Source organism: Rhyacophila brunnea, unplaced genomic scaffold, assembly GCF_057557595.1.
Source record: "Rhyacophila brunnea isolate RB1 unplaced genomic scaffold, BYU_Rbru_1.0 scaffold_11, whole genome shotgun sequence".
NCBI lineage: Eukaryota > Metazoa > Arthropoda > Insecta > Trichoptera > Rhyacophilidae > Rhyacophila > Rhyacophila brunnea.
Genome location: NW_028232763.1, coordinates 25,157,676 through 25,171,646, shown reverse-complemented (window position 1 = coordinate 25,171,646; position 13,971 = coordinate 25,157,676). Strand labels below are relative to the sequence as shown.

The 13,971-nt window shown below is 32.8% G+C and overlaps 1 protein-coding gene across 1 annotated transcript in view; it reads right to left on the bottom strand.

Annotated features, from left to right (window-relative positions):
* Nucleotides 1-211: 211 nt before the first annotated feature.
* Reph (Regulator of eph expression) overlaps nt 212-13,971 on the bottom strand; it is a 234,767-nt gene continuing 221,007 nt past the window's right edge. Inside the window, exon 5 of the mRNA XM_085960190.1 lies at nt 212-1,621. Within this exon, the coding sequence (XP_085816316.1) occupies nt 1,544-1,621 (78 nt within the window). The 3' untranslated portion in view covers nt 212-1,543. The remainder of the gene's footprint in view (nt 1,622-13,971) is intronic.

The window sequence follows — 13,971 nt, the reverse complement described above, 5'->3', positions numbered from 1 at the left end:
ATCATTGGCCAGAGAGAAACGTCCTTATACTCCCATAGAAATAAAACTTGTAAGAACAGTTATTACTATAATAATAATATTTACTAATAATAATAATAATAAAAAAATACAACAAAAAATAACTGGGCTTTCAAAGCATTCTTTACATAAAACAACATTCAAGCTTGATTTTCACATCCTACACAAACATTTCTTATATATTTTTTTTCTTATACAAAAACCTTTCCACAAAGATAAACACTTCAGCATTCCAAAACAATCATACATATAGAATAAAAATAATATTATATTCACATACATAAACCATTTATTTATGCTTATGTACTTATGTTTACTGAAAAATCAGAAGAAAGCACTCTAGTATTTTATTCCTAGCATACAAATAAAATAATAAAAAAAATATCTCCCAAAAGCAACAATTTACATTCATATATTTATCAAAAAAAAGCAAATCTTAATGTAGAATTAATTCTACTGAGAAACTTCATTCATCAAAAATTGACATTTAAACTTTAAATGAATACTAATATTGGAATAATTATTATCTTTCATTAATTTGTAATATTTTGTACACCTAACATTCTTCACCAGGTCGTATTTGAAAGCCCACATCCAGTCAAAAATTGACACGAGAGATCTTGAAAAGGGTTAATTTTATACAATAATAATAATTCTATTGAAAAAATAATATAAGGGATAACATTTACTTTCAAGGTGAAATTAATATTACTATAACATTTTATTATAACTATTACAAAACAAGGAAATATGAGATCTCGGGGCGAACATTCCGGCGACGCGGAACGATTCTTTTAATAAAACACATTAAAAATACTAAGTGACATTAAAAAGAGAAAGAAAAAACAGCTAAAAACCCACCGACAGAATGAAACAAAATATTAACCAGAATTTAAAACTAAAAAGATATTATTCTTGAAACTTATCGTAACATGGCATCTACAGCATCCCCGTACATGACTGAAATTCACAATAATTAAAAAAGAAAAAAAACTATCTGTTCCTTTGACCGAACCTTTCGATTGAAAAATGAATCCTTCAACGCGAACGATTACAAATAGTAGCATTCAGGGCAATCCGTAAAACTTCTTCCGAACAATATATCTTTATAAAATGTCAAACTCTTTTTCTCTCCTTATGAATTTTGAAAAACAGAGTTGTCATCAGGACAAAATCCCTGATACACTCTAAATTTTTATACCCTTTCCTGTTGTCCGTCGCGTTTGAAATTTTTTAAATTTAACAAACGTCAGACGGAACACGTTTTGTATCATCGACGTCGTCTTCTTAATTTTTTTGAGATTTACGCGTTGCGTCATCCATCTCACGGGAGGGTCGATAGTATATTTGTTAAAATGGCTCGGTGCGTCTCGGATAGCACGCTCAGGGCGGAGGTCGCATCGTCTGTTTGTATGAGCTGGCCGCCTCGGGTGGTGGACGGTCCAGCGGCTGGCGAGTCGCAGGGGGGCAAGGGCGGGGGCGACGAGGCGGGAGAGCGATGCGGTCCCCGATCGCCGACAGCCCATCACCAGCAAAAGACGGATAGCTCGCCCCCGTGTTCCGCTCCGCCGTGTCTCCACGCTGTCACCGCGCGCACCTTCAACTGAAACAAGGCAAATGTCAAGATTAGTAATCAGGTAGTGCTCTCACGCCACATCATACACTTTAAGCTTGAGCCGTCGAGGAGTTTGGGGCAATCACCTCGCTATGTCGACTCGAGAATTGTACAACATAATTTTAAAATATATTAATTCCGAGTGAGAGTGAGTTCAGTTCATTGACATATTAATATTGATTTAATGTGTATTCTACTAATGTGTCTACAGTTGTATAGTTATATTATAAAAATACATATGGTGGTATGTAGTTAAAAATGAACTCTACCTATATTGCAACAAGGGTGATTTTTACAGATGGCTTTGATCTATGCAAAAAGTCTCCACTTTAATGTTGAAATGTTGTGAGATCAGGGGTAGCCAACCTGTTGCATATCATGCGCCAATTTTCTTCACAAACGAGTTCAGATGCGCCATACAACTCAAGCACCTTTTCTACCTTTTTACGTTCACGGTTGGGGTTGGAAAATAGGGATAGGATCTGCTTCGCTTAGGGGAGGAAAAGGAATAACTCAATCACGCAATTAAATTAATTAATTTATTCCAGTTCAAAAAACACACATTTATTGGAGCACCAATCTACAATATTCAGAAATGGTCTCTTGGACGAGAGGGTGATCGCTGTCATGGACCCCACTGATGGTGCTACAGCTGCCGGAGAGTCTCGTTTGGTGAAGATAACTCTGGACCACAGTTGTTAGGTGTGATGAGAGAGAGAGAGAACTCTGAGCGGGATGGAGCACTGAGAGCTTATGAGCATTTGGATTTCGCTAGTCTTTCAATGTTTGGTGTTAAATTTGTTACTGAGAGCAGCAGAGAATTCTTCAAATTTGAATCAGTTATTCGCGACCTTGTTTTACTTTTAATCAATTTCTTGGATGAAAATGCTTGTTCACATCTGTATGTCGATCCAAAGTGACATATATAACTTTTTGCAAATTTTCTTAGCTCCGAGAAATGTTCACATGGCAATGAACGCCAGAAATTAATTATGTCAGAAGCATTTTGATCTGGAGAAATCTCATCAAATTTCATTTTCAGTAATGAATTTGTTTTTAAATCAATCAGTTCCATTTGCACGTTACTATGCATCCGCATTAAATTTGGTTCACTAAGTGAAAATGGGTTTATAAATGCGAGCATGCAGTTTTCTTCTTTAGCAAAATCATGAAAACAACTTTCAAATGACCCTTGCAATATCTTGATTTTTTTCAATATATTTGGTCAAATTGCTATTATCCGCAGCACATAGGTATATTCTGCTCTTTTAAGTGTGGAAATTGACTCAAATCCTCATTTTCTAACAGAAACAGTTTTAATTTAAATAATTTATTCTTGCCTTGTAGTTTTAAATTTAGATCATTGGGTTGGCTAGTAATATCAACTAAAAATGCCAAATCAAAGAGCCAGTTGTTGTCAAATAATAGGGTTCTTTCATCAGGTAATTCATTTTCCTGTTCTAAAAAATTAGAAAAGTATTTTTCAATTTTCAAAATCTACTCAGAACCCGTCCTTAAATTGCGTTTTTCCGAAAGTTTAGTCTTAATATACACTGGCTCTCAGGTAAAGCTTTTATGATATACCTACATAATATTATATTAATTATAAAATTAGGAAGGTACCAATAATATATTATAAATTATTATACAAATAAGTACAATCTAAAACACCTGAATATACTTACATACATTCACGCAACGAAATCATTATTTATTTTTCACTTCTGACGCGTTCAAACATTAGCAACACAAAGTATAAAGAAAATATTGACATTAATCATTCGAAAATTCTGATAGCATTCAATGTATTTATTTACTTATTATGCTAAAAACCTTATCTCTCCCTTTTTCCATTTCACTTAGTAAACTCAATGATACGTAAAACGAAATCAAATCAACCGTTGATAAAAAAAACGAGTTTCCCGCGAAACGAAAGGTCAGTTGGGTTTATCTATGAAATGAAAATCAACACAAGAGTGGGAAATTTTAACATGAAAAGTTTATTAACAATGCCTTTAATCAAGTCTCATTAAATATGTAGATAAATTCACTACGATTTATGGACAACCTACCCATAAACGAAAGGTCTATTATATTATTAATCTGTTGTGTATATCATATTATATTCTTTACATAATATATTGTTATGATTAGGGATATAAATCCGTTAAAATAAAAATATATTTCGTAAGTTGAGAAAAATATGTCTTTTTTATATACTTAATCTGCTCTATAATAATCATCGCCCGCTGCTGACGCGTCGGCTTATAATGTAGTGGGGCCCAGGTTCGAATCCTGGGTCTAGCAAATACAAATATTATTTTTCAATGTGTGTTTGAAGTCAGTGTATGGTTATAGATATACCATCATAATTCGTCCGGTACTCAAATTTAGAACCAAGCTCATCACAGTATAAAAAGTATTGAATGATAAGTCAAATGTTAGCATGTGGAGTCCTCACTCAGCAGACAACTTATACTGAAGGATATATTATATTCTATAACATCCATTTTTCGTAAAAATACAAAATCTGTCTTCACTCTGTGGTGGTGACCCATATGATATTCTTAGGATCGGACATTGTAAAAAATATATATAAAAAGATTAAAAAAAACCCTTTCTTTATTTCCCTGTTTACTCAGAGACTTTAAATTCTGTACACATAATATACTAAAGCGATGACTATACATTATATTCAAATTTCGATGACGGTAGTGTATTTTCAAACATGAAGTCTCAGCGTTCACATAAAAAAACCAAAAAAAATGTTAATGATCCTATCGATCTGCAATGTTCACAAATATAGGTATTCCTCGTGGACGGTTTATAGATAGAAATATATAAAAATAAATATTGAAAAGTTGATCTACATTTCGAGATAATGGAACTTCCAATATTGCATTAATGGGCATTTTCGCCAAAGTTTGTACATTGCGTTTTTGGCATGTCCCATGACTTTGATTGATTTTTTCATAGTTATTATATTATAAAATGTTGGAAAGTTATGTACTTTTAACATGCAAATTTATTAATTTACTCTATTCAATCAGTTAAATACAACTATCTGACCTGTATATATTTTTAATTGATTATTTAGATCGAAAGGTAGTGCGTTTTTACCATGTCCCACCCATAAATTCAAATAAACAAAGTCTGATTTCGTCATTAATTTTGAGTGTGTAAAATTAAATTCGTAGTGTTTTCAACAGCTTACATTATATATTTTTGGAAAATATATAGTTTTTTCGTAAATTTGTACCAATATTGAAAAAAAATCACGTTTAAAGTGTGTCCCAGGATATTTGAAAAAGTGGAACTCCACATTCCGTTACCACGATTTTAGCATGAAGGCGAAAAATTTTCACTATAAATATGTTTTTTTTTAATGTAGCAACATTTTTGTATAACACTGATCGCCATGTACACTTTAAATTGTTGGTGTGTGTCGGTATCGCTATCGGAACAGGTTGCTTTCTGGGTTGGTCATTTAAGAAGTTCCACTACTGTTACCACGATTTATAAGGTAAGAAAACACATATTTCTATTTCACATACTACACATATGGAGCTTATCTTTCATACTACAGATATAATAAAACATATCGCAGGTTTAACAATAAAACTAAGCTAAATTTTGGCTTCAAACACTTCTGAAACAGAATCCGTTACTTCCACTCCGAAACTATATTGGTGGTAACGTATATGTGGAATGTAAAAGTAACGAAATGGCATGCATAAAGTTGGGTTTACAGTGTGTGTTTAGTTCTTCATAGATTATAAAAAAAATTATTTTGTCTGTTCGTATGAAAAACAAAAATATTTTCATTAAAAAATATAAAAAATAACCTGACTATAATATAATAATATAATAAAGATTAAAAAAGTATGTGATATGTCTGAATACGCAAAAATAGCGCACATAAAAGTATGGAGATAAAAAAAAACAACAGAAGGAAAAGAAAAAACACCAGACTGAAATAATTGCGAGACAGGCACTGGCTCTGTCATACTCTTTCTGTTATACGCCACCAAAATTTTAAAACTTCTCCATACATTTTAGGCATAGAAATTTATAAAAATGTATGAAAAAGTATTTTTTTGTCACGTTTAACAGAAATGTGTACTCGATTAGATTTAATACCTAGAACTGTAGGTATTCACGAAATGTCAGAAAAGTACGTCTTGATTACAATCAACCTGTATAGCTACATTTTATGTTGATGAATACAATTAAATTTCAAGACAACATAAAGTCGAACTTGGTTATTACGAGGAAGATGGGACCGACTGAATTTGCTTGTTATAAGCGTTACTCGTTATATCAGAGAATAGGTATTTTTAAATGAGCATGTCACATTACACAAAAAGCCGAAAATAAAAAATTTGGAAACCATCGTAAAAATCCCCGAAACGAGCATGGCATTCATAAACTACAAAAGAAGTTGTTTATTGTAATTAACGCTGGTAGGTACCTACGGACTTCACAAACCTTGGATTTTTCAACCATATGCGTGGATACTTTTTTATTATTGTCGGTGAAACACCAATAAGGTAGGTACTTAGACACTTTACTAGTGTCATAAACGTAATCCGACCCCGGCGGCATCCTGTCCAATCGGATTTTATTGCTTAGGGTCGAAATGTTTTAAAACGGTCGACACATTAACAGTATTTTAGCTCGGTATATCCGATAAGTTGCTCGTTATAACAGTGAAAGAATTAAATGTATGGCGAAAATCATAAACCAATTGTCAACAAATGTTTCGTTATTACATCCGAGATCTCGCTATGTCAGAGATCGTAATAACCGAGTTTGACTATAATTATTTTCGTAAAAGTTATATACTCCGTGCCGCGCTAGGAACTCGCGTCTGAATCCCTTGCTGATTTTTTTTTTCATATATTGTTAATTTGCTTAAAAATATTTTTTATCTGAGTTACAAATAATATAAATGCCAAATAAAGTTATGGTAATGTATAGTGTGTCAAAATTATTACCTACCTTATTTTACAAGTATTGTGAAATTTATTATAAAATATGTCTATTTTAGTGATTAAGTTTGATTTGTTTTGTTATTTTGACGCACGTTGAATATTTATCTGTCTATCAAAAAATTCAAATAAATTTCATAAAACAAAAATTTGTTTTTATGGTAACATGTAACTTAAGCTTTACAAATTACACTCCGTTACCATTTCGTTCCATTCCGAAAATGTCCCCAAAAAAGTTGAACGTTAACTATTTTTCATTTGATTATTAAATAACGAAACTTATTTATTTTTCCAATAAAATTTAGTAAAAGTGATTATTGTCTTTAAAAAAATAGCAGAACGAACATTGATTGGTTTTTTCAAATACTAAAGGAAAAATGCTCTGCCATTATAGACATAGGGTAACGGAGGGGAACGAAATGTGCCCAAGAATTAAAATTCAATAATATTTTTTGACTATTTGTAGTTTTATTTTGAAGTGTATGGTTTTTTTAATCTAATAGAGCTCTTTTAAGTGATAAAAAGTGTTTCATTCATGTTTTAAAAGCTAAGTTTCGTAGTCACGGAACGGAAACTTATTATGCCCAATTTCATAATAAAAATGATATAAATATTGTATTAATCAATATTTTGCTGAAAAATTGCTATCACCAATTCAGCAATAGAACAAGGAATCTGCTAGCTATATAAAAATGGTTAATTTGAGTGAAAAAATAATATTACCCAAATTTCAAACATGTACAAACTTTGGCGAAAATGCCCTAATACGTGTCAACATTTTGCACGTGTAGCGGATACTTGCGGGGGTCAAAGGTGGCCAGTGGGGCGGTCTCCACATCAATATTAGATACCTATATAAAAAGTAATCCTGAAATTTTGAAATTGAGTGCAATCCCGTAATTAGATAAGTTAGTTATAAAAAGATTCATCATTGATCATACGTGAAAAAAAATGATAGATCACATTAATGTGTCTTATTTATTTAACTGCAATGACAGTATGCTATTTATTGTGCATTGGCTAGTTCTACTGGAAAAGTCACTTACGGAATAAGAAAGCACAAATTAATGTATCTATCACAAGTTTAGTGAGCGAGTAGAAAACATTTATAATTCACGGGAATTTAAATTACGGACATTATTATGCCAAGAGAAGTCGCAGTGGCGTGCGGCTTGTACTGAGCGAAGGGGGCAAACTCGGAAATCAATCTGCGGATATTGAATTTGCCAGGCGAAATCGCCGGATACGGGAATTCACCCACCTCGACTGCTCGCAGACTAAAATGTAGGCACCGAAGCCTTGCCATACGACAACAAAGGAGGGCTATTTTTCACTATTACATTTTCCACATATTCTGTCGTACGTCTTCACAAAGTAACATATACTGGAGTTTGTAATAAATGAAATATTGGCGAATAACGAACAAAGAATATTAAAAAAACGCTCTCTATTTCAAATGTAAGCATAATACGCTCCAGCCGAAGCAAAATTGTCGAAACAAATTAGGCTGAACATAATGGAATAGGTATGTATTATGGTTCGATATTGGCGAAAAAAAAATCGACAGTTTTATATCTCTAGTTACCGTCGTTTATCATTTATAAGAAGAGTCCTTAATCCGAGCGAGGTATCATTAAGATTTATTTTTGCCAATCTTGATTTCGGAGTGGACAAGATTTTTTTTTGAAGGAACCCCAGCCCGCTAGGACAAAAAAATAATTTCGGGAAGAAAGGCTTAAAAATGGTCTCAGCCAAGGGGAATTGTACAGATTTTTTGTGATGAAAACCTGAAAGAAAACTCTGGACTCTGTTAAATTGGCGCACATAAAAATATATACCCCAAAGAAGTAGAATATAAGTTTCATTTATTATTATGTAGAGATAGGTGGAGGCAAAACATAATATGAAAGTGAAGCGAAAAAACGAGCTCTGCGCATCTAAGCTGTAGACAAGGTTGTTATCGGTGGCTATCGAGGGTAGTTTATCGTATGTATGTATTGAGGAGGTTAATTGTTACAATAAGTTAATTGTTTGTACTGTCAAAATTTGGTATGTTTTAACAGCACCTCTATTGGCTGTGTTAACTTTTAGAGCGAGATAGACAATTTTGACAGTTTAGACGGCTAACTTATTGTATCAAATAATACCGTAATACATATATGATAAACTACCCTCGATAGCCGCCGATGACAGCCTTGTGTATAAAATATATCTGATAGTCTACTAATCTACATAGGAATCTGAAATGAGAAGAATAATCTCATAGTTTGTCGCACAGAAACGTGACACTTATCAAAATAGTAGGTAGTTGCTTCGACGATTTTGATAGTGCAACAATAAAAGCGATCTTTAGGCAATAATTTGTTATAAATAGTGTTCTCTATTTATAACAAATAAATATGGTACTTATAGAAATTTTTAAATATACTATTTAAATTCATTGTCATTTCCCAGCGAATCCGACTAGATTCAGGAAATTAATTGTGAATTATGATGGTAGTGCTGCTAGTTATTGATTATCTTCAAATGCAATGCGGTATCCTGTTCGGAATAAATGAATACTTCGATTGCATATTTCGTTCAAATTATTAACATTTATTTTAATACGCAACAATCATCATTTTCTACAAACAGTAGATACTAAAATATTGCAATCGAAGTATGAGCAATAACTAGCACCATGGCCCCCACAAGGGGGGGGGGGGGGCTGACAGGGCTCTAGCCTGGGGGCCCGGGCTCAGGAGGGGACCAGATAAGTGAGATAAACACAAATCAAAAAGTTGCTTTAATTTAAAAAAAATAGATAGGATGTATTGAAATATACAATAAAACACTAAATAATATACACATTAATTTTACCGCGTACCTACACCATTTGGAAAACGCTACTGTAGAGCGTTACACTGCCTTAATCCTTAGCGATAGGTAGGGGGGCCCGCTTCACGATGTGGGGCCCATGACTAGCACTACCATCGAAGTCACTCTTTTTCGTCATACTATTATTATATAGCGTCAGTCGCGTCAGGATAGAAATCGACCGTACCGAAATGCCGACCTGTATGGGCGAAGTCGAATAATATCAGTCAACAACTCGTCACAGAGGGCAGGACCGCAGCCAGACGTTTTGGGCGTCGCGCCGGTTAAACACATTCATTCCGTTTAATTTCATCCGGCGACGTGAAGGAATCACGGACGGGAGTAATTTTATTTTACTATCAGTCGCCGCTCTGATGGGACACGTCGCCGTTCCGATCAATGCAATCGGAGATGTTCATTACGCGGAATGAAAACGAATTCAGCAGTTTTCTGAATATTTGAATTAGGTGGATGCAGCGCGGGGGGGGGGGGGGGGGGTTAACGGGCCAGCAGTAATCAAAAGTGGCCATCTCCACGACATCGACATGTCAAACGAGCGTCTGAATTAGGGACAGCAACCATAGAAAGAATTTTCAATTCCGGGAATACGAATAAGTATGGTTTTTTCTCAATCCCGGAATCGCACAAGATTTTCCCCATTTTACAACGTTTTTATTAAGGGGCAGCTCTACAGAATCGGCCTTGAGAATTGAAAATATGATTTTTTTACATGTGGTCCATAATAACTGGTCTACTAGTTAATATAAAGAGGTTGCCGCCAATGTTTGTCTCAATAATCTCCCTCCAAGTGAAGCTTGTGAAGTGAAGCTATGGGGTGACCAAAAAATAGTACTTTCTAATAAATTTTACTAAATTCAATATGTTTATCAGTTCTTTGGTGTGAAGTATTGCAACTGATATGATGGATATGATAACTTTTTTGATTATGTGTTAGCCACGATATAAACTTAATAATATATTAATAACTTTTTAACCTGAAATTGTCCGAGAACTAAATATACGAAGGATGTTGACATGCATATCTACCTACATTTTTATTTCATGTGCTATCCAAAAAACATTACTAATGAATAGTGTTTATTTGTAATGTTTAGGACCTACGTATTAAAAATAATAGGTATTGTTTAATTCTAATGCATATTTTTTAAAACGTAGAATTTAGTGTCTGCCTATTATAAAAAGAAAGTGATTTTTTTATTGACTGCGCAACTTCACTTTTATACTAGTGAAGCAAGTGGTAGGTAGAACCATTATTGCATCTAAAGGCAATGGGCGAAATAATTTATATCATGAGTGCCTAAAAATAATTATTAACATACAGTCACTAGACAAATTATTTTTTTATTAGTCCATCCGTCTGGCGGGCGACGCCAGGGCTGTCGACGCAATTAATTATATTGTACTTTTTAAATTTTATTTATAATATATTTTATTCAAGTTTTGTGCATCTAATGCCGGGTCCACACTGGCAACATGTCGCGCGACAACCTCGATAAATTTTACGATAATTATCATAATGGCTTAAGAAATTTTACGATAATTATCATACTTATCGTAAAATTTAACGAGGTTGCCGGCGACATGTTGCCAATGTGGACCCTGCATAATATCCACTATGGTTCACGTAGTGGAATGGACCTGTTGTTTCTGGGGTCAACTAATTCAAGAAGTAAACACCCATGATAGAATTTTTCTAGTTTTAGTTGCATTATATTCCAAAACTCATTTTCGATTTTATAAATGGAAATTTCTTGGTGTACATAGTAAGCAAACCTACGAATAAAAAAGACAGGAAGGAACATACTGATTCATCGCCATAAAAACTGGCAACCAAATTCGCCATTTTGGAAAGCGATGACTTTGCGAAAACAAAGATCGTGTGGTCTGCACGTGTGCGGTAAACTTAAATAGGTAATTTTGTGTATTTTATGTTTGTGTATCATGCATTGTTGGCCATATTTTCCGGTCTTTCTTGATTGCCGTGACACAATATGTTCCTTCCAGTATTTTTTATTCATAGAAAAAAAACAGTATGTTGTATTAGTTATATAATGTATTATGAATCTGTAATAAAATAATACACAATTAAAATATTTTAAAATTGAAAAAAACACATTTTCATAGCTTTGAGCCGTGCTCACTCATGAATGTCGAATATTCTTCATTTAGGTAATTATATACAAATTTTGATGTTATCTTGCAAATTAAACGGGTATCTGACCTTTTCACTATATTATACATGTACCTACATGCAAATGTATTGTTTTCAAATAATTGATATGGATTATATACCATCGTATTATTTTCTCGAAATCATAAACATACTATAATAGTATTTGAGTATCAACCTACGCTCAATTTGAATTAGGTAATAATAATACTATGACGAAATTAACATTTTAAAAATATTAATGCATATAATATTTTGACAGCCCTGTTTTCTGATCGGCGGACACGTGCAGTTGTTTATCAAATAATAATGTGTAAGACGGCCGACAATACCAATAATATTTTTTTTTTTTTTAAATAAAATCTCCGATGATTAGTGATTTTTGCGAAAATATCGATTTAAATTAACGTCCTAACGACGCCGATGTCCTATTGATACTAGATTTATATTTCAATCTCCTCCTCTTGAGCCCCCTCTTAACTCGTATTCTTATTTGTCCGGTACAAATCTTGCAATCGATATTTAACTAACTTCCCGACTAGCTAGACATTTGAAACTTTTAGAATATATCAGAACACGATGCCAATGAATTCTTTTAATACTTTTAGCCATCTTTAAGTATAATTGAATTAATTTTTAGTTAATTCTGTTTTGTATGAAAAGTTAATTCGATACCATTATTGGTTGTTAGGGGGTCCTAGCAACTAAATTATTAAATAATATATACGTGCGTTACTATGGAAATCAATATGAAATGACATTTCATTATTCAGTATTTCTATCAAGCACAATTTTTTTTGATCGTTTAAGCTAGTCAAGTCAGTTTATATGATTCAACAGAAAATTTAAAAACGTTGTGTATAAAAAGTTCTTTTTATCTTGTAATTATTTTTTTAATTTTATTACGCATATTTTTCGATGTTGTCCATGATCATATTATAAAAGTTAGGGGAGTATTTATTTAATTAATAAACCAACCATTTTCGTTAAATTACACTATAGGTAGTTGAGGAACATGTCTTTTATTGTCAAAAATCAAATAAAAAACGATTTCTAAAACTCGAAATGTGAAGTTTTGATCTACAATCAAATGATTTGAAATATTTTCCACTATCCACTAACCCTGATTCGCTATAGGTACATATATAAACCACTGCAAGTATAATAATTATTGATTGAATGATACCTTAACCGCTTAACCTGATCCAAAACGCGTCAAAATTCATAAACTACAAGAGCTATATGACGTACACGCAATAGTAAAGCGTTTTCTTGTGGTTCCTGTTAATAATTTCTAAAGGCTGTATGGTAGAGGGAAACAAATCACCTATTAAACTATGTTATAATTTAATACACGATACGTGATTTTAATGTGTTGTAATGAGTTTTCTGCATCTACACAACGGAAATAAATGATAGCGGCTTCGTTTTTATGGATATTTTCGAGATTACTAGTGGTCGGGCTGTGTTATCGATTTCATGATTTTGTCAACTGCAAACGACAAATAGAATAAGTAGGTACTAAAACCATTTACACCGGTACCACATACCTTCCGTGTTTGTTCCTCAAATGTTAAAATACAACGGTAGGTACCTATCTCGAAATCAATGAGAATGACAAACACGAGCAATTTATTTCACTATTCTGTATTGTGTTCTAGCCACGACTTTAAATACTAAGCAATATTTACAGTATAAAATCACTTAAAGACGTGCGTTATCTATCAGGGCATTTAAAAACGTTAGTGTGTGCCAAATTCAATCCTCAGTACACAATTTTAAGCTATCCTCAAAAGAGGAACTTAAAACAGTGTGGTTTCCAGATCAATCCGAAAATTACATAATATTATACAAAGATTTAGTCCCTACTTTCTATCACATATCGAGTTTCGATCAATAAATATAGCGTGAATTTAGTTTTTAATTTATAATTTTATTTCATTGAAATTTCCTACAAGTTGAAAGATAAAAAGGTCGGTATACCAATTGTCTTTTTAGCGCCAAAATCATAATAACTGTACGACCAAAGTATATATTTGATACAAAGTAATTCAATATATTAACGGAAGAACACTTTTTAAACTAAAGCAATACTTATTGTAAAATAGGGTATTATAAAAAGGTGCATAATACTAATGCAATACAATAATTGTAATATTATTATTAATTATTATTATAATAATATCGGTTTCGTCAAATATTTTTCACTAATTTCACCGTAAAAAGGATTATAGTTGAATCATCACCACGGTATAACCTTTTCTGATGCAATTTCGGAACACAACAAATATATTAAGTAT